This window comes from Cariama cristata, unplaced genomic scaffold (assembly GCF_000690535.1).
Source record: "Cariama cristata isolate BGI_N322 unplaced genomic scaffold, ASM69053v1 scaffold20440, whole genome shotgun sequence".
Classification (NCBI taxonomy): Eukaryota; Metazoa; Chordata; class Aves; order Cariamiformes; family Cariamidae; genus Cariama; species Cariama cristata.
The window spans coordinates 5,781-27,700 of record NW_009595522.1 but is presented as its reverse complement, the minus strand read 5'-3'; the positions used below and the strand labels follow the sequence as shown (position 1 = coordinate 27,700).

General features: G+C 40.5%; 1 protein-coding gene across 1 annotated transcript; it reads left to right on the top strand.

Annotated features, from left to right (window-relative positions):
- Positions 1-611: 611 nt before the first annotated feature.
- Positions 612-21,145, top strand: LOC104163573 (attractin-like; the record flags this gene model as incomplete). The annotated part of the gene is made up of 8 exons (XM_009702620.1): positions 612-725; positions 9,824-9,952; positions 11,980-12,185; positions 13,493-13,661; positions 15,030-15,120; positions 16,834-17,077; positions 18,517-18,700; positions 20,723-21,145. Coding segments are annotated over 8 exons (1,312 nt in total), but the record flags the coding sequence as incomplete, so codon positions are not given.
- Between the last annotated feature and the right edge of the window lie 775 nt (positions 21,146-21,920).

The window sequence follows — 21,920 nt, the reverse complement described above, 5'->3', positions numbered from 1 at the left end:
AGAGCAAGATGGATAATTTCTTTGGTTAGCATCCGCTGAGGCCTATTTCTGATTTCCAGTTTGGAGGGGCTTCCCTCAGGAGGGCCATCTGTACTGCACGAGTCATAAAGTAATAGACGAAGGATTTCTGCCAGCTTCTGGGCAAATAAATAACCTCAGGCCATCATAATCATATCAATCTTCAGAAAATCCCTTGAACAAGAAGAACAACTCTGATTAGTTCCCTGATGGTGGCTCTGATTCTTCAAGTGTAATGTCCACGTAGATTTTCCTTGCTTACCCCTGCAAAGCCCTATCGTTAGGGGAGTCAGTACTGGTGAAGAGCAGAGGGCTGGCTCTGCCTGCTCTTCAATTTCTGCCGTTGGTTGACGGGGAAAGGTTTAAGGACAGAATTTTTCTGACCATAAACAATCTGTTGCTTAATACCAGGGGAGCGTCCACACCAGAAAAGAAAGCCACAGCATGTTGGATGCATCTACAGTTATACTAAGTCATTCAGTTTTAGTGTTGTTTAGAGGAGAGCTTCACACCGGAGGAGTTTGTTGGAGTGAATTTGCCATGTGTGTCGAGTGGCTGTTTACAAATTTTTATTTATTGTTATTTTTTTACAGGCCAAACACAATCCTCAGGCTTCGATTCAATCACTTTGCCACAGAGTGCAGTTGGGACCACTTGTATGTGTATGATGGAGATTCAATTTATGCTCCCTTACTGGCAGCCTTTAGGTAAGTTCCTCTTGGTAAGAACCTAACTGTATGCAATGATGTTTCTTTAGCTTGGAGCCTGAATCAAATGAAGTATAAATGTTTTCCAGTAATCTAAATATCTAATACTGCAAGTACGGCACATATAGCAAGTGTCCTTTTGTGCAGTCATCGTCAGCATAAACAATTAAGGAGTTGTTTTTGCTTTTACAATGAACAAATCATGTTACCACACTGTAGCATGTAAGTACCATGTTTTCATTTCCAAATCTGAGTATTTGAGAGACAAAAAAAATTACTCTTATGTAGTTGAACTTGAGATGATTTGATACACCGGCTCCTTCGAAAGTAGAAAACTGCCCCATTTGTCAGGTTTGAACATGACTTAAGTTTAACTCATAGTATGTCAATGCTGGCAGAAGGCAAAAGGCAATTAATCAACATGGGAGACATACAGGTCTCGTAGAACTATGTATATCCTTATGTACCTTAAACTTTAAATTTTTGAACTCTTTGGAACATGTTCAGAAGCAAACTGATGGGTCAGACAACCTTGTAAAAACATGTAAAAAAAAAAAAAATCTGTTTTTCTGATGGGTGACTGGTATTTGGCTCATCTGTCTGTGGCGAGAGACCAATTTGTGAATGCTGGTTAACAGTTGACATTTCACGAAGAGACCTAAATATAACTTGTGCATTTATGTACTTTAGTCTTGCAGTGACAAGCACCACCTTATGTTTTCTATTCTTTTAGCTGAGATTAGAAAAATAATCCCAAGTTGTGTACGGAAAAACTAATGGTTCCCTTTGGACTCTGCTTGTTCCAAGTGGCTGATTAACTGTTTCCAGAATTAACCTTCTGCTGTGCTTCCTTTCGTTTGTGAAATGAAGTTCTAAAAATACTTCATGTTTATTCTAAAAAAACTCTTGTAATCTCTGTGAGAGAAGAACAGCATAGGATCAAAAAGTTGATAAAATTAAAACCACCGCCTGTTGTTTTTGGTCTTCAAGTGAAAATGCAGAGTTGTTTTGTAGTGAAAGAATGCTTCTTGTAAACCTTCAGATGAACCTGAGGTCAAAACAGGACACACAAATGAATTATTATGTTATTCTTACTGCATCTCAAGAAGTAGAAACATTCTTGCTTCTAAAAACCACCAAAAACCCAGAGGTGCGACCTGGAAGCGCTCTCCTGGTATTATGCACTGACTTGATATGCAGGAAGAGGAAGAAATGTCATCCTGACTCAGAGTCATTTTGCTCTAATCGAGCTAATTTTTCATACGCTGTCAAAAAAGTGGAAAGATCATGATTTGTGCCTGCAGTTTCTTGTGTGTTTTCCAAAAATTAATAGGCTTTTTAAATTGAGGTTATAAGCAGTTCACAGCGTTAACAATTATGGTTCAGACTTTAAAATCATCTGTAAATCACTAGGAAGTCTGTGCCTGAGGACAAGCAAGCGTGAGCTTAATACAATAACATTTTTAAGGTAGGAAAAAAATTCAATTATTTCTTTAATTGCTTCTTTAGATGACATTTGAATTTCATCTTCATTAGTAGTGAGCTGTGTTGTGCAGTAAACCAAGTTCAGGAAATAGCAGATGCTTCTCATTTTGATGAAGTGCAGGAGCGCATCTGTTGAAAAAAATACCTTTCTCTGATACAGAAATAAACGCAGAATTTTTCAAGAGCAGTGTTCATAGTTTACCTCTTTTCCTGGCTTATTTTAAATTTTAATATTAACCATCACCATATTTCACTCTTCGCTCTTGCCAGGGGATTTGCAAGGTTGAGCTTTGTACAATTGGACCCTGTAAATTTTCAGAGTTTGTTGATAAACACTGTAAATTCCTCCCTCTCTGCAGCTCAGGTTTTATTACCTCCCTGGCTTCTTACAGCGGTTGCCTGAGCCCTCCCTTCCTTTGCTACTCTCATCTTGTTTTCTTGACCTTCTGATGCTCGCTTATGTTTGTTCACAATATGGTATTTCCCCTGAATATGAGATGATCTTGGAAATCCTCAGCACTGGACTACGGAGAAACTTTAAATTATTTTTATCAGTTTTTAACTGCGGTAAATATTTGCATAATGCAAACATTTACACAGTACGAGTGTCTGCATAAACAGTTTGCTAAACTCCTTGTGGTCTGAGTGCCCCCGGGGCAGTCTGGTTCTGTACATTAAGCTTTTTTTCTATTAAGCAGGGTTAAAAATACCTCTGCTGGTTTATATTTGTGATCATAGGCAACATGAGACTGTAAATGTGCTGCTTCAAAAATGCAATAAAAGAATGTGGAGGAAAGAGAAATCCGGCGTGTTTGTCTGCACGGAATGAAGCAGATAAACTGTACTTGTCATCTGTGAACTTTGTTGGTTTTGTTTTTAACTATGCTCTGTGTTAAACATTTACTGGAGCTGCTTTTTGCACCTTTATTTTCATTTTGTGCTGGTTGGCGGGAGGTGTTTTCCTCTTCAAAACCAATCGTTCTTATGCAAGACCTTTGGCCGTGGCTCTGCACTTGGTGCTGGGGCGTGAGACGGCTCAGAAGTGCCTCACAGTTGCTCTCAGGAGCCAGATGGATGGATGGGTGGGTGGATGGATGGATGGTCAGTCATGGTGGCAGTGCTGGCAGATGACAGTGGCTACCCCACGGTCACTCGCTGCGCTGGCTGCTCTGCGGTGCCTCCACGTGAGCTCTCGTCCCCTCAAAACCCAGGAGCAGCTCACCTTCCTTTTGTTACTTGCAGGTGAATATGGCACTTGTACACCCAAATTTGAGTCTCGGCACAGAACGTGGGGTGAGTTGGGTTGGAAGGGACCCCGGTCTGATCTGTCACTCAAACCAGAGCCAGCTTCAGAGGGGGACCAGGCCATTGCTCAAGGCTTTGCCCAGTCAAGTTGTGAATTTCTCTGAAGGACGGAGATCTTAGTGATCCTCCGGGCTAGTGGTCCAGCGCTTGACCACCCTCATGTTAAAAAATAATAATAATAATAAAAAATGAATCTTACACTAATATCAAATCAGAATGTCCTTTGTCGCAACCTGTGTCTGTTGCCTCATGTCCTTTTTCTGTGACCCTCCAGTGCTATCTCCTCCTATATTTTTCCTTCCATTCCCTCAATTCTTTACCAGAAATCATAACCCTTGTTGCTGCCGTGGGCACACGCAAACGCTCTCTCTTTCTTGTGCTTTGTCCTCAGTGCCCTTCCTGAACTAAGCTGCAAACCCTGCTTACCCCTCACGATCGACTTGTCTTATATTGCTTAGAGCAAATGATCAGCTGATAACAGCAGGGGGGTTGTTAATGAGGATTAATTATACTGGGAAAGGTACAAACCACGTTGAGTCAGTACTATTTGTGTTACAAGAGTATCCAGAGGATCTAATCAACGTAGAGCTGATGTTATACAGACTTATAGGAAGAAGTGGTCCTCGCCTCTGGCACGTATAGGCAGAGAACAAACTGTGGGTGTACGTGCTCTGCGTAAAGACGGAGGAACTATTTAATGCTTAAGTTTTATTGCTCTGTTTACTTCAAAGCATGTATTGAGTGTCCTTCCCTCATGTGCATAACCAAGTTTTTCTCTACCAATATTCTTGCCCTCCTCTGTTGGAGCTGGCACTCAGCACGTAATCAGCCATCACCTCCAAATCAGTTTTTATTCTGTGTCCTGAGATAGGGGATAGGGGATATATAATATTACAGCCCTGTGCTGGACTGTGTTGCAATACGGTGGTCATGCACACACTTCACAGAGCAGTCGGGTTGAGTTTTTGTCCTAGCAGCCTGTCCTCTAAGTATTTATTATTTTGCTCAATTTGTTTTCTTTGCATCCACAATAATTTCTAGAATATAGATTTAAAAAAAAAAATACTGGTATAAGATGAGGAGCAAATGTATTTGGGTTTTTGCTAGAAATGTACCTACTGCATGATGTTCCTTTGTTCACATTTATTCCGTGAGCCCATCGGTGAACTAGGTGATCCTTGAATTGGGTGAGAATTGATTAATCAAAACGTCTTTGTGGTAGAAAGTCAGATTTCTTAGAGAAATGTAAATGCATTGTATCAAAATTGCTTTTGTTCACTAAACCTGTAACCCCCTTCAAAAACACCAACTCAATTTGACAAGATGGACAAAGAGTTTCTGTTGTAGTGTTTTGAAAAGATAAATCCTCTGAGTTAAATCGAGGCAGTTTAGAGCAGAAAGTTTATTCAGTCCTTCAGTTTCTCAGTTCTTTTCTCTTAACTGATTCTGATGGAGTGAAAAATGTAGGGTTTTTTTTTTTCCATTAATTTAGGTATCCCGTACCAAGCTTCATGGGTATTGAATGATAACAGTCTTTATATTTTAAGAAAGGAAAAGGTACTTGCACCAAGCAGATACCATGATCTGTCTCTCCCAAGATACTAAAATAATTTTTAAACTTTTAAAGTATTTCTTCACTGGAAAGAAATAACATCTTTTTTGCCATTAGAGGCTTCTCAGTCTGTGTTCTCTTGAAATACAGCTTTTACAGTCACGCTCACCATGTGACATAATCATTAAAAATTACCGAATGGCTCATGAGACCCATTTTAACGTATTTATGGTTTGTCCTTGTTCTGCTGTCACCGGAAGGAAGAGCATCGTGTCAGAACCGAGGAGGTTTTTGGGACAAGCCCCCTCGATCCGGAGGGCTCTGCGGGCAGGCGGGCTTGCCCTGTGCTGCTGCACCACCTGGGCCTCTCTGTAGGGCAGCAAGGGAAGATGGTTTCAATAAAAATTGTACTTTGAGGAGTTGCCAGCTCTCAATAATGAGTCTTTTTTTTTTTTTTTTTTTTAAATAAATACCATTGTAATTACTTTGTTTCCTTAAAAGTCCGTGTTTGGGAGTCATCTTGCTGCATGAGAATCTTGGCTTTTCCTTTAAGAAAATAAATTTGAGATGTCTCCTTATCTTCTCCCACCCCCTTTTTTTTTTTTGGCATTGATCTATTTTTAGTCTCTTAGTTTCTATTTTTGGTTTGCTTATTTTTAGTCTTGTGGTTGGGAGTATAGGTGAGGTGCATAGACTGTTTTTTAATAAGGGAAAAATGGTGTCATTTTGCATACATATGTGTCCAAATGGATCAGAGTATTTAAAAATTAGAAGAGAATTGTTTTGCATTGCGTTCGATAGATTGAGAAGCCGATGCACTACTGATTTTTCAGTATCATCTTTATCCTTTCACATCTCTGTGATCTGTACTCTATATTTTCACCCCTTCTTTTTGTGGCTCCCATCTTCCTTTTTGACTGTTTTCTGTTCAGTAGAGCTTCTTAACGCTTTTGATCTCTGCCACGCTGGCAGATTGTGTCTCAGGAGAAAATGATGAATGCACCTTCACCGTGACGCTTGCATAGCAAATCGAGGAAAAGTAATAGAGGAGGTGCCCTTCATTTTAAATAATTCCCTTTTTTCTGTGGTGTAAGGGAGAGAGCAAGGCAGACGGTGTGTGCAGGGCGATAGAGAAGTTGGGTCTCCTGGATGTTGTTTTTCATTCTGCCACTGACTCTACAAATCCAGCACGCAGAAAATAGAAGTTGTTTCAGGGCAAAACAGAGGTTTGCCTTTCAATCTATAAGAAATAGTGTCACCGGGCAGCTTAGCTGAGTAGGAGTATTTGTTTGCTTTGGAGTAGTGATGATTGTGAAATGTTTTGAAACCGTATGAGAAGAAATAGAAGCGGTACGTTGTGAAATAGGCTAATCTTGGCCAGAGTTGAGTCTCTGAGAGATTCTGGATTGTAGTTTAAAGGAAGTTTTGCACAATCCTTTATCATTCTGACTCTACCTATTGGATTTTTTTTTTTCTTGGCAGATAATGTAAATTCTGTTTGTGCTCATTTATTCAAAATGATACTGTACACACACTGATTTATTCACGGTTTTCGAGATTCAGCCTTTCAAGGACCTGATCGTTATCATTGTCTTTTCTTCATGGCTTTCTCTGAATGAAATGACAATCTCTCTATTAAGTTTCGTCAGGCTGTTTTCAACTTGTGTAGGTGGGATAACATCCTCTTTAGTTATTTACATACGAGTCATCAGAAAAAGATGGAAAGAAAGGAGAAAGGAGGAGATGTGGTGAGAGCATCCTCTATGGAGGTACTTGCATTCTTCCCAAACAAATCCCAAAACTGAGATTTCTAAGAGAAAACAAATAATTGTCCTGTGCTAGTCCTTTTATTAGGAAAGGCTATTGGCAGGGATTTTTGTCATCTTTCGCTACCGCTATTCACTCCGTACTTTTATTCTTTGCTGCTGTTTTTCTCCCCTCTCCGGGGCCTTCCTGATAGATTGCCCTGTAATGTCAGTGGTAAGTACTGCAAGAATAAGACCAGAGAAGAATAAATCAGAACAAAGGAATTTTCTCTCGTCCCTGAGCTATAGTTTGCCTTACCCTGAATTATATTCAGATGTCTGTTTTCCTGTGGCAGAGATATGCCGTCCTACAGTTTGCATTACAAAGGAAAACTATGAAACAAATAGCAAGAAGACGTTTATTAGACTTTTTGTTCTTTGGTGTTGTGAGAGACGGTCTTTTGAGAGAGATGATGTTCAGATCAGAAGTCTCAAACTTTAGAATGAAACAGGCACTTCTTACCCATGGAGAAAAAGGCAGTGAATTTTGCCTTTTAATCCCATATCCTTGAGCTCTGAAGGAGGAAAAAATAATTGACTTTCTCACAAGGAAATATTTATTGAGCTACATATCAGCAAATGTGCTGGAGTTGTTTAGCCAAAACATGGGATCAGGTTACTACATTTTTATGGCATGTTGGTGAGATGAAGGAGATCTTTTTTGACCACAATATGACTTGTTGTGCAGAAAGGGCCGTTGTACAGTTTGCAGACTTAGCCGGCCATAGGGAACACGTTCATCTGTTACTCTTGGTGCAAACCCCCCCAACTTCCATAGCAAAAGCTTTTGGAAAGGATCGCTGTGTTATTCTTTGAGCACACCATTGTATTGTATCGTGGGGACAGAAAAATTCAGGTCACAAAAAAGTGCTTTACAGGCAATGTGAATGGGTTGCTGTGGATAGCTGTGAGTGTTTTCCTTGGGTGTAGAAACTCATTTATCCTGTCCTAGGGAACTGTCTTCAAATGCATTTGCTTTCTCTTCTGAATAGATCTGAAAAGAGGAAAAGTAAGTTCTTTTCAGGGGGAAAAAATTCTTTTCATTGTTGCTTTTTAGTTGATGGTGCCCTCGGATATTCAGAAGTTGCAGTGCATGAAACCAGGCTCGGCTGTTTTCCCGGGAGAGCTGCAGCCCCGGAGCGGCCAGAGCTGCCTTCGGTTCCCTGCCCGACACGCTCTGCTCTGGGGTTTGGAGTCTTTGCTTGACAAAACGCTTTGACTTGGCCTTTGAAAACAGGACTGAGGCTGGGGGAAAGATGGTTCTGTACAATAAAATAACAGCTGACTGTGAATAGGTGGTGGTAGACAATGCACTTTGCTTAGATAAAGGCTTAAAACAATAAATTCAGTAGACTTCAAATTTATGCCTATCTTTTGTATGAGGGAGGAATTGACTTCTTTGTTTTGTTGTTGTCAGACTTCTATTAAAAGAAGAATAAACATTCCCTTTCAGATACAAATGATTTTATGTAATAGGTAAATAGGTAGTAGTTACTCTTTTCAAGAGACATTCAGTCTCCTTGCCAGCTTATTCCAATTGTTTTGGCAAACGGTTATATAAATCTGTGCTGTGTCCAACCTTGAATATTGTAAATAGTCTTACCCACCGTCCTTGTATCTCTGCGAACCCTGGAAAACTAAAAGGTTGGAGGATCTCGTAGAATCTGGAAGGATGTAGAGAAACAGCCAGAGACATCCCGAAATGTGAAGTGATGAATGAAGTGGGACTAGTGAGTGCAACAGCCTTTTAGGGTAGAAGAGACAACGAATGTGGATGCGATGAGTTGGATGGAGATTTATAAAAGAGTGGGTGGCAGGAAGGTGATGAGCAAGGGTGATTGTACTTATTTCTCATAGAGGAGGAACCCAAGAACCAGTGACGGATGATCAGGCAGCAAATGTAAAGCGAGCGTAAGAAGTCCTTTCTCTGCCATTGTGGAGTTAAGTTGTTGACCTCCCTGCTGCAAGTCTTCCAGGTGAAAAGGGTGTAAATGGTTGAGAAAGGAATTATATAGAAGCATGGGTGAATGGTTTAGTTAAATGTCCTGACTTGAGTGCATTCTCCAGGTCAAAGCACCTGAACCGTGGATTTCTGGAAACTGGATAACACCTCGCCAAAATGCTCCGTACTTGCTTTATTTGTCTGAGTCTTTCCCAAGCGTTTGCTGTAGCACAGAGTCAGGAGGAGATACTGGGCTCAGCAAACCTTTAGTTTGACTTAGTACAGCAAGTTTTATGCTTTTGGGACACACTAATTTCTGTTTCCAAACATGCCACCTTGTAGGAATGGGTCCTCTTTAAATCGTGGCAGAATAACAAGGGAGAGGAAAATAGGTTTTTCGTAAGAATAACTGGAATCTGAGATAGCTTCAGGTTTACTCGGGTTAAATGCTTTTAATACACGTTTATCTTTCAGAAGAGCCAAGTTGATTACGTCAGGGTTTTTTTTTCTGCAGCCATTCCTTCTTTTAGACCGAAGTTGCGCATCTTAAGGGCAGCAGTAATGCTGCTCTCGATAGCCTCAGTATCCTAATTTGTCTGCACTCCTTGGCCAGTAGCATGACCGCTGTATTGCAGATAATTAAGCCAAGAAAGAGACCTGACTGAACTGGTCCCTCAAGAATGAGATTTTATCTTTCCGAGAGGGTCTTGGGGGTTCTTAGGCCTTTGAGAAGCAGTTGTTTTGAGCGTTGGTTGAGTATCCATGTTCACAATGTTGAGGCATTTTCTTTTGAATATTTAAGGAGTTCTGTTGAAGAAATCGATCTGATAAGACTGCTCTATGAAAATGATTATTACTTTATGCAAGTTCGTTATACTTCAAATAGATACAAATAAATAGCTTGAGTTTCAATTGGTTTGTTAATACTGATGCATGTACTATTGTTGCTTTGCTCCCTTTTTATTTCACTTCTAACACTGGTTCTTTTTTTTTTTCTTTTCTTTTTCAGTGGTCTTATTGTTCCTGAGAAAGACAGCAATGAAACAGTACCAGAAGTTGTAGCTACTTCTGGTTATGCTCTTCTGCATTTCTTTAGTGATGCTGCCTATAATTTAACAGGATTTAACATCACATACAAGTAAGTAGTCCCACTCCAAAGTGATGTTGCAGGTTGAGCAAAAGGAAGTTTCCTCTTTTCTCAGTTTTGTCTTGAAATAAGCAGTTGCCATTGAAGCATGTAATTATGAGTAGATACGTGAATTTAGATTTTTATCTTTATTATACCCTTGCAACGGCTAATAACTGTGATGCGCTCAACAATGACTTCAGTTGTCAATTGTAAGCGTGGGCAAATGTTTGCTCGAAAAGGCATCATATTATTTATTTTGTGTTATTAGATGTGTTTGATCATATTCAGTCAACCAGAATTGATGTATTTCGTACATGTGTGTGCTCTTACGCATTCTGCAGAGATAGTTCTGCACAAACACGCTTTTGTATAAGCATATACATTTCACTTGGGACACTGAACTGTACCTACTGTTGAGGATCCTCAAGCAGTTTTCTTTGGGATGCTCTTTCTTATTCAATCCTGGGATTGAATCACTTAATCTGGCTTCTTTTTAGTCTGGAATGGTTTTGTTATGTTCTTTGGCTTGTATTTTAAATATTAAAATGTGGTGGGTGCTTTCTAATTGCTGACATGTATTTAGTCCTCATTGGTAAGCTTTTTAAAAAAAGTTCTGAGGTACTCCCTGATTCATCGACTGCTTTTAGAAGGGTTTTATTTTGAAGTAAGTGCTCTCAGTGTGGACTTATTAGCAGAAATGGAATCTCTTGCTTCTGATGGGGATCATGGGCTTTGAATTTTTTGCTCCTACAGATACGAATTATGTTTCTGCTGTACTGGCAGATTTTAATTTGGGTGTAACTTGCAGACGTTCTCACCTCTTTTTCAAAAAAATCAGCTGCAAAATCCTTGGTCACTACTGACTCTTTGCAAAAACTGAAAGTTTTCCTTAAAATGAGGTGTTTAGTTTTTGAACACCAGTCTCGGTGCTTTCATCCTTATTAAGCACATAAATATATGGTGGATTCTTTGAAAAATGTGGGGCATCCAGCACCCCTTGAAAGCTCCAGAAGAAAATGAGGAGCCTTTGCAAAGTTACTTGAAATAAGGTAGCATTTTCAAAATCTGGCTGATACCATAAACCATCATACCATCTACTGCAAGCTGTTGGTATTGCACCATTGCAATACCGCGGAGACATTCTTTTAAAGAATAACCTGCCGTTTTTAAGTTCCTTTTAAGACATTTTAATATTTCTTTAACCTTTCACTTTCTTGATCATTTCAAACAATTTGCAAGTACTCTTTTGTGTTTTGTTTCTTCTGTGTGTTCTGGTCATTAAGTTTCCTCCAGACATTTTTGCAAGAGAGTAGACAAAAGATTGTATTTCTTTCTTTTCAGTTTAACAGTCTTTGTGGTTACTACTGGACTTAGGTACTGCAGAAACACTTGTGAAATTATGGTCTTGGAACCAGTGACTCCACCTGTTGCATGACAGTGAGAATATTGGGTAGTAATCCCCATCTGTGAGTTATACTGGCTGATGCACGGGCAAGAACTGGAAATGAATAGGGTCTATGAATCTGGATCTTCACCAAGGGTGGATCTGGTTTTGCCTACATTGCAGATATTATAAAATCAGAAATGATTCAAAACAGGCACATCTTTGGCTTGGGATTCATCTCAAGTGTGTTCCCTTGGTAAGCAGATCCCAGAATAGCACCTAATTGTGGGTAGTTTAAGTATAAATTACACAGACACCACAAAAGCCTTATGCGCTGATTAAATCCTTCACTTACTGTTGAGTATTTTAAGGCAATTCATTTGCATTACAAATGGCTAAAAATCATATTGATAATTTTTCAGAGGAGTTGTAAATTTAACTCGTTAAGTGAGGCAGCTCTGTAGATGGTAGAGACCAAATCTCTACAGGTCCATCCCATCAAGTTGTAGATGAGCAGCTCTCGTTGGTTTGTATTAGTTAACAAACAGCCGTATTAACTCTTGTTCAACGTCACTCTTGTATTCGTTAATAAGAAGTACAGCTTGGGAATCTGTTTCATTACTGACAAACCTTTGTTCCTTGATGTTCGCAGTTTCAATATGTGTCCCAATAATTGCTCCGGCCGAGGAGAATGCAGGCTCAATAACAGCAGCAATGCTCTTGAATGCGAATGTGCCAAATACTGGAAGGGAGAAGCCTGTGATATTCCCTACTGCACTGATGATTGTGGGGCACCTGAGAGAGGGCATTGCAACTTTAATGATACCAAGGCATGTTTGTGCTCCGCGGGCTGGCAAGGTAAGTCTCCTGATGAATGTAGAGAAGCTCCTGGATGCATTTTCTATGTATTACTCTTGCAGTTTAGTAGGGAGTGTTTGAGAATGTTCTGTATTTTGACTAGGAACAGAGTATCTACCTTTTTATATCAAAAGATCATACTTCATTTGTAACTAGCGCTTTTATAAAAGCAACTACGCTACCGTACAAAGCAGTACCAACCCGTTGTGTGCAGACATCAGATAAAAGCTTTAAACCTCATTCCTGTTCACTTAAAGCAAATTTGAGCCTGGTGGCTGTAGTTAACCTGTTTGAACACACAAAGTGCCTTATCCTAATGTCCAGCTATGCTGTGCAGCCATGTCAATCTTAGCAACAGTTTGGACCAAACATACGTATTTCCTTTGCAAAGAGATACTGACATGCAAGAATTTGTCTCATGTGAAATGCAACCAGCTACAGCACTGGCAGGACCTGCTACCACCGCTCAGCTATGCTGGAAAACCAGACAGCGTGTTAGGCAGTGTGGAAAGAATCCAGGTTAGGAAAATGAGCATCCTAAGGAGAATACACCTGGTACTGAGGTTAGCATATCTGCCTCTTGCATATAAAATCAGGTAATAGACTTCAGGGCTCATACTTGACTCGAAGACCACATCCCCTTACGCGATACAGTGCCTCGTGATGCTTTTCTGGAGTCTGGTTGCGCACTGACAGTATGGACACTTCCATAGGGAACTCTGAAGGGAAGCCTGGCACTGAAGAAGTTGGTTTTAAGAGCAGCAGAAATATAGGAAAAAAATAAGAAGTAAACAATTCACAAAAATGTATTGCTGGGAAGGAGAGGAATGAAAAGAGAGCAAGGTAGCCATAGACCTTTGGATTTTATAGCATGCTGCTGAGCAGGTCTGTTGAAGCTTTCGTGGGTTGCGTTGGGGCTTCTGTGGGTGCATGATAACTAGAGAAGTGCTGGGAGATACCCTCTTAGTGTGGAGTGGGAAGAGGTCTGCACCGTGCCCCCCTGTAATCATAGTTGGGGAGAACAGAGCAGAGTGTCCGCTTTGCTGCATCTCAATTCATCTAGTCTGGAACTGCTTTTTAGTTCTGAAAACAATTTAGAATTTGAAGTGTGTGGTTACACTTGGGAGACGGCACACCAGGTCTGTCACAGATTGCTGGTATGGGCAAGGAAATGAGGATCACAGCTTCCACCTGTTACCTGGCCATACCCCATCTTTGTGGTATGCAAGTGGTGCAAGATATTGACCTCTAGCTGAAATACAGGCTTTGGAAAGAATCGGCTTAATTTTTAAACCTTACTTTCCCAGGTCCTGGCTGTTCAATTCCTGTTCCTGCAAACCAGTCTTTTTGGACCCGGGAGGAATACTCTCTTCCAAAACTTCCTCGAGCATCTCACAAAACTGTAATCCATGACAATAAAATGTGGATTGTTGGAGGCTATGTCTTCAATCATTCCGACTCTCAGAAGGTTTTAGCGTGAGTATAAACCTAGATAATAAAGTCTAAGTAGAGGAATGTAGATTTGAGAATTATTTTTAGAAAATGCCATTTGACATGCTGTGCTTTGGCCTACGCTCCATCTCCAGGGGAAAACAGCAGTAATAAAAACTTAGACTTACGTTTGAGAAGTGGGAAAATGCTGCTAAGGGGTGCTAATTTTGGAAAAGAAAAAGCATAAGGTTCCTGACATTCCGTGAATTTTTGATTTGTCTGCTTCTGACAGTATTTAACTATTTGCTATATTTTTCTAGGCTAGCTTCTAAATTATATTTGGCCTTGTATACAAAGAGGGTAGTTTTGCTTCACTGTTATTAGCACTTCCTTACAATATATTTGTGTGACTTCGGAGTGTTTGGCTCCTTGATTAAAAGATACTGATTACTGTGGATGTTTATGGGATATGGATGGGATGCCAAACAGGGAGTGGCATTTAGGGTGATGATATTTATGCAATTAGTTGAGGAGATTTAACAGGAACTAAGATATCAAGTAATAATTGTGTACCTTGTGGAAATCCCCCATGAAAAAAATCCCATGAACAACGTTTCAGGCTTCCTCTTGAGCTTGATAGTAGTTGGGCAGATCTAGGCAAAAGCTGGATTTTTTTCCCGGACATACCTGCATACCTCACTTTCAGGGACCTAAGCGAGAGCTGTCTGTGCTGTACTCGTGTCCAGAGGTAATAGTTCTTGTAGGGGAAGTTAAAGAGGAGCTGAAAATGCACACTTAGTTCTAGAGTAGTTGCTGATTACATCCACAATTTACTCTTTCAAAGTCATGCCTGATTTTTCAACAGATACCCTGTGACTTCATTGAACACTTTCTCAGAGAGGATTTTATCTTATAAGGCTGTAAGCCTGGCAAGTATAGTTCGTTCATTTTATCTAAAAAGCCACAGGCCATTTTCAGGGCAGAGGGTTTATCTTGTTTCAAGTTCACAGAAAAAATATACTTGAATGACAGGGATATAATTAAAAAGTGTCTTTTAAACTCTGGCAGGTTTTTTTTATCAAGTAGTTGGAATTTACTGGAGCTTAGTGTAAACTTTTGCTACTCTTTTGGGTGGTCTAAGTTGTCATAGCTTAATAGACAATGCATTAGCTCTTCATTTTGCATGGGAAAGAAAACTCAGGGTAAAGCAAATCAATATGTGGACGTTAAGTAACAGAGCAGGCTTGACTGGATTTTTTAATCCATAAGCAGTCTGTGCGTGCTTTGTGCAGGCTGAAATCTTGGTAGGACTTTCGGTAAATAATTTCCCACAAATCCTGGAAAGGACAAGCAATAATTTTCTTAACTTTAATACCTGCTTCTCAGAAAATTAATTCAATTTTTATTATACAGGTATGATCTTATTTCTGAAGAGTGGCTTCCACTGAACAACACTGTGAACTCAGTAGAGATGAGATATGGTCATTCATTGGCATTACATGAGGTAAGTTCAGTGCTGCAGACTCACCTCCCAGCTGATTCCTCCTTCTTCTCCACCCCACCTGCCTATTTTCACAGATCAGTCTTGCTTTGGGAGAAGCTTTTCTGATTCTCATTGTCCATGGTTAGCCCAGTCTGTGTACTCCAGGGAACCCTTGGACTGGTATTCTATGAAGTCTGTAGTACCTTTCCTTGTGTGTTCCTTCTTTGCCCTTTTCTCAGAGATTTGAAGGCTGACTGAGGTCAGTGAGTCCATTATTTTCTTCTTACTGAGTGTGCTTGCAAGACATGCCCAACGGCTAGAGTTTACAGGAGTTCAGCTCGTTCCTCAACTGCCTTTTGTGTAGACTACATAAATACTTTTATGAGCTCCGTTGTCCAAGGCACCAAAGCAGAGCTGGTGAATTAGGGATTTTTGGAGCCTGCTCCGCTTCTGCAGTAGACCCGTGACTCTATTCCTCCAGCATCTGAAAGGGCAAGTGGATCTGACTCTTTCTTAGCTCATTTCTCACCTGCATGCCTTGCTGTGGGTGCAGGCCACGTGAGAGCAGAGCAGCAAAGTCTCTGAAAAGGAAATGAGATAATCCTTTACTGACCTCTGGTTTTGGAATGTTAATTAGCTCATCACAGTGCAAGCTTGTGTAAAGCATAATGATAAACACTTGAAAAACTCCACGCAGCACCATTCACAAACAGAACATTTGAAGAACCTGAAGAGCCCTCCTACCTGCGAGGGCTCGATGCACATTCTGCAAATAGCTGTTCAAAAGCAGGGTACGATAAGACAGTTTACCATCAGTGATGGGCAGTGGTTCTCAGGAATTTCACAAGAAGCACCAGCTGTAATAGAGAATTTCCCATTCCAAGGTTACTGCCTCGTCAGTAGGGAAATAGGGCTCCAGTACACCCTTTGTTGTGTTCATGACTGACTCTGAGATGCCTGGAAAAACCCACAAAGGAAATTGGATAGAGTTTTGGAGCTTAGCTCTTACAGGATGATTAATAAAACCCTGTCTAACTATCCTGGCTCCCTTCTTTCCAAAGGGCCCTCGTCTTTTTTGTCAGTGCGTTAACTTGGAAGACCAAGCTTTTAGTGTACAGCACAGAGGAGCTTCCATCATAACTGCCTTTCCTACCAGCGTTCTTCCGCTGTTTGCATTTGCAAGCTATGAGAGGGGTTCAGCTTGCTTATTAAGTCACCTGACTTCAGGTGCCTAACTTTGGGTGCCTTTGGGAGCCTCTGAGCTCCGTTTATAGTGAAAACAGACCTAGTCAGTACAGGTAGTGAAATCTAGAGAGCAAGTCAGCTCACCCAAAAGTAGGCACAACTTCCCTGCTTTTGATCAGTAGAATTATTCTCCAGGCTGCACTGTATTTTTTATATATCTATATTTGGACACTCAGCTAGCATACGGGTACCTAAATTTTGATGTCTGTCATCTGAAGGTCAATCCTACCCCATGCATCCCTTCCCCTCCGTACCCTGGTGTAGGCTGAATTGCATGTGTTGAAGGTATTTTGACATTACAGACTTGGGTACGAACTCTGGTTGCTTTCATATTGAATGTGACTGGTGAAGGAGATGTGTTTCTCCTTGAGAGAAGAGAAGAACTTCAGCTGAGAGAGAAGATGAAGTATAATTACTTCATTACTTACATGTTAGCTGTTTCCTAAATGCCGAAGTTGTTGGCCTCATTTTAAATCTAACTTCTTTCAGGATGATATATACATGTATGGTGGAAAAATAGATGCAACGGGGAACGTGACCAGCCAGCTGTGGGTGTTCCACATTCCCACCCAGAGCTGGACTCAAGCGACGCCGAAAGCCAAGGAGCAGTACGCTGTAGTTGGCCACTCGGCACACATTGTCACCCTGCAAGACGGCAACGCGGTCATGCTCGTCATCTTTGGGCACTGCCCTCTTTACGGGTATATCAGCAATGTCCAGGAATACAACCTGGGTGAGTTGTGCCAGACCTACCATTTGCTTCAATTTTAACAGTTGGTTTGAAAATTATTTAAATGATCCATATTCACATAGCAAAACAAAGACAGACTTGAGCAGGCAGCTACGTACCTCCAACTTTATACAGCTTGATAGGTCCCAAAGACAAAAAAAGCTGTAATTGAGAGACAAAGCAGGATGACTGTGGGACAATTTAGATTAATTTTCCTCTCTCTTTCTGACAAAGCAAACACTTTAAAATTACTTTTGTATCCTGGAAATACAAGAATGGCTGTAACAATTCAGACCAAGTATCTGCTTTAGCTAATACCCGTGTCCCTAGTAATGAATGCTTAGGGCAACAGGCAATGAATTTCTGGACTCCCATATCTCTAGTATGATCTGTTCCCCATATCTCTGGGCATAGTCCAAACTCTGATTTTTAGGATCCAGAGATTTCTGTTATTACCAGTGGAGAAGGGTAGGAAGCTCTCCAGATGAACTGAACTTCTGCCTAACTTAGTGGCTCTGAAGTGACTCTCCAGAGGCATGTCCCTTGCTCCACTGACCGGGTAGAGAACATAGTTAAGCACAGGAAGTTCACAACGTGAATGTGCTGGTTATTGTCAGAAAATAGTGACCCTGTCTGCACTTTCAACCTGTTCTCCTTGGCCTTCAGTCATCCTGATCCAGAGGATCTACTGGAGCCTTGCTCGCTGGTGTCCACACAAGCGAGCTTTCTTCCTCTCGGAGAAAGCCAGAGAAAACCAGGATGTGTGAGGCAGTGATTTGTTTTTCTACTGTTTTGTTTTGCGCATGTGTGATCTTACAGACTATAAAATTCTGTTGCCTTTTGTGTGCCTGATCTGCCCTGGAGTTAGGAAGCCTGTGCAGGGTTTCATTCTGCACTTGCTACAGAGAATTGGTGTGTAATTTGGCATTTTTGTTCCAGTTGCCATTGTATTATGTCTAGAGTGCTTCAAACCAATGTTATTTTAGTGAGTGGGATATAGGACCGTTAATCACATATTAGTTTTTAACTGCAGTGTTCTTCACAGTCATACTTAACTTGGCTTCAGTGCTGTCTGGCTTTATATAGATATATAAAATAAAAGGGCTCTTGGGTACCATTCCAAATCAAGCCACGGTGCTGGCGTTTTCATGTCATTGAAATGCAGTATATTATTTCTGTACTTTTTATCTCTCATTTACTTAACTTGTCTGCAAAATAGAATAAATGACTGTAGAAGAGATGTTTCTGGTCTAATTAAAAACACTTAACAATACTTCTTGACAATAAACCCCTTTGAAGGGGAATATTTTTGGATGTGAAGTGATACAGTGGCTAGATCTGAGTCAAGGGAAACCCTATTTGTTTCAGTACCAGATTTGTTGGTAAGTTATTAATGGAGATAAATTAACCATGTTCTGTCACTCACATTTTTCATTTCTCAGCCACAAATACATGGAACATTCTCCAGACGAGCGGAGCTTTGGTACAAGGAGGATATGGTCACAGTAGTGTCTATGATCCAAATACAAGATCAGTTTATATCCATGGAGGTTACAAAGCATTCAGTGCCAACAAATACAGGCTAGCAGATGACTTGTACAAATACGAAGTTGATTCCCGTATGTGGTAAGTAGTTTTTCTTCCTGTGCACCACCCCCCATCATTTTTGATTGTAGTGGACAAGAGGATGAGGTATTTGATAAGGGTACAGTAGTACGTAGTTACCTGCATTCAGGATAGATAGTGTGCTCTTGTTTCTGTTATTTTTATGTCCCTTTATGAATAGAGAATCATATAATCACATATAATCAAGGCTGTGAACGAGCCCAGAAATCCATTTTAATCTATTGTTGTGTTAAAGCTGAAAAGATGGGATTTTCTTGCCAGCAGTACAGGCTGTGCATATGAGTGCAGTTACTGCAGTCAAGTGAGTGATAATTCATTCTGCAGTTAAGACCGCAAAAGAATTTCTATTATAACCCCATTTTCTTCTGGCTCTGTAACTGCTTGAAACATTCATTTCTTAAGCTGAAATCTTCTGTGATTTGTTTCTGCCCAAGGGTGAGTTTTATTAAAAAGCTATAGCAAAACTTCACAACTTTGAGCTGTAGAGGTGAATACATTTTCCTCAATTTTGTGTTTTTCTTAAAGTTGTTTTTAAAGGCTCCTGACAAAAAGGAGACTGCCTTTTAAATTAACACATGTAAATTTGAGTCAAAATATCTCTTTTTGAGAGTTTAAAATAGCTTATATTTCTGCAACAACTGTTTGTGAGTCTGTACTGGTGAGTAAAGTAACTAGTGACTAATTTCCAAAAGCCCTTCCTTCCTGCTCCCTTGTACATGCAGTAATAACCACGCTTCCTTTCTTGGTTCATTCAATCCTTCACTTCAGCCATGGAGCGGGCAAATCTGGCTGAATAGGCAGAAAATTTAACAAATGTGACAATATTTTTCCAAACAGCTTGCAGCACCAACTTGCTTTCGTCGCATTTTGTCAGTCTCACGAGGACTGTCAAAACAGGCGAGCAGTCACCTTGCGGTGAGGCGTGTAGGAGTGTCTGCTCATCTTTATCTAGACTTGCTTTTGGTGTCATTGGCTTTTTTTTTATTTTTCAGTAATTTCGGTCCCCCCCCCCTCTCTCTCTCTCTCGATTTCATGGAATAGCAAAAAAACAGTCCCTTGATCTTTATTTTGGCAAGTGTGTTTCTCCCCATGTTCCCTCCAGTGTTTCGACTGGCAGCTTCAGAGTCTAACGCAGTAACCCTGACGGGGACAGAGTAATGCTCGAAAAGCCCCTGCGTGCTGCAAAACTGCTGCTCGTACATTGGGAACACATGGTCCAGGTCGTTGATCTACCATTTGCTGAATATTTTTGTTCTGAAAGTCTGGGCTTCACTGGAAGCTGCGTTTGGGATGCTGCTGTTCTGCAGAACCGGTGACAGCTGCTGCCTGCGACGCATGGCCCCATTGGGGTTTTCCTGCAATCCTATCCTCTCAAAATAGTAGGGAAATTCTACAAAGGGCGACCCTTTGTGTTCATTGCCGTTAATCACGCTGATTAAAGGTGAGGTCAGTGACGAGTTTGATGAATGCTTCCCATGATTTAGTCATGGATGAGGCATTGAGATTTGCAGGTATTAAGCTGCAGGGCTCCATTATCAGCAGCTGCATAGATTTCCTTAAAATAGGTTTTTTATTTCGAGCAACAGATGATACCCAGTTTGAAAGAACTCTTTAGGTTACTATAAAAGTAGAGTTACTATGAAATATTGGAGTCCTCCCAGGCAGTGTCCATGTTAGCAGGTTTAACTGACTGTGCTCAAAAGCCCAGTTGGTGTGCAAACTTGATAATCCCTAGGGAAGGAACTGATGTTTTAAAGATCCATAGCTTTGGAAGAGGCTTTCATAGATATATTTCTCGTATAAATTGGCAAGCGGATAGGAAGATGAGAGAATCAAATTACAGGAGGAATTGAACAGTGTGGAAAGTAAGTTATTAAGTACCTCATTAGGAAAAGTAGTTAAATACGACCCCCCGACTCCTCCCTGCACCCCCAAACCCTTCTTCAACTTCAAGTTATGGATTGTTTTGTCTTTGCCAGGTGCTAATCAGTTTCATTAATACATATGTTTTTATTTCTGAAGGACTGTTCTTAAAGACAGTAGATTTTTTCGCTATTTGCACACGGCTGTGATAATGAGTGGAACCATGCTGGTGTTTGGAGGAAACACGCACAACGACACCTCCATGAGCCACGGTGCAAAGTGCTTTTCTTCAGATTTTATGGCGTATGATATCGGTAAGTTCTTGCAGAAATAATAATAGAAAAATTCTTGGATATTCAAAAAGAACTGACTTCAGAATGACTAATTTACATGCTGGGTATATGATACCAAATGCTACTAAGCATACTGCAGAAGAATGTGTAATCAGGAGAGGCTCATTTAGTTTGCTACACATTACCAAGTAAATGAGCTGGTGCAGTGATTTCTAGGCAAATACGGCAGCAGTTATTTGGGCAACAGTTTATACACAACCTTGGGCATTAAAAATTATTTCTTAAACAGGAAGCATATTGTTCTATCATCTCAGCTGCAAAGCTATCCTGATATTTTGAGTGTGTTTTAATCTAGGATTTATCAAAATGGCAGGCTGTGAGGAGAGTTACAAGCACTGGACCCTGCTGAATCTCAACTTCTATGTTGCACGCTCTTGTTTTAACTGCAGGCTGGCTGACTTGTTTGGCTGTGCTGTTTGTAATGTCAGTTTGTTTATATGTACGCTTTATAAGCATAAATATCCCCATAAGCACTATTTAACAATAAAGCCAAATGAGTAAATTTTCTTTGGAAGGATAGAGTTTTGGTGAGTTTGAATAGCCAGGAGAGGGCAGCATTTATTTGTGAATTTGGAGTCCGGAGACGATGCATTTAAGAAGAAGAAAGAAAGAAGTGAAATTATAGAAAAGGAGGCAGATGCACATCCAGATAATTCACACTGAAGAAAAGTACCATTCTGTACTCATATATCGTTGTACCTTCCACTCACAGAATTCCTTAAATGTGGGCTCTCGTGATTGATTCCCCGAAATAATCAGGTAAATCTGAATTCTTGGAGTGACTGTCCGCTGAGATGTCGCCCCTGGTTTGTGAAAGGAATATGCAAGCACATGGATTACTTTCAGCAGCAGGGTTTGGCATCTTTTTGCCGTTTTGCTGTCTGTTGCAGGGATCATTCCCTTCTACTTTCCATGATTTTACGTCACATCCCTGTGGAATTTATTGTGTGCTCCTAGCTACCTTTATTCTAGAGTTTTTTCTTGAAGAATTAAAATGAGGTATT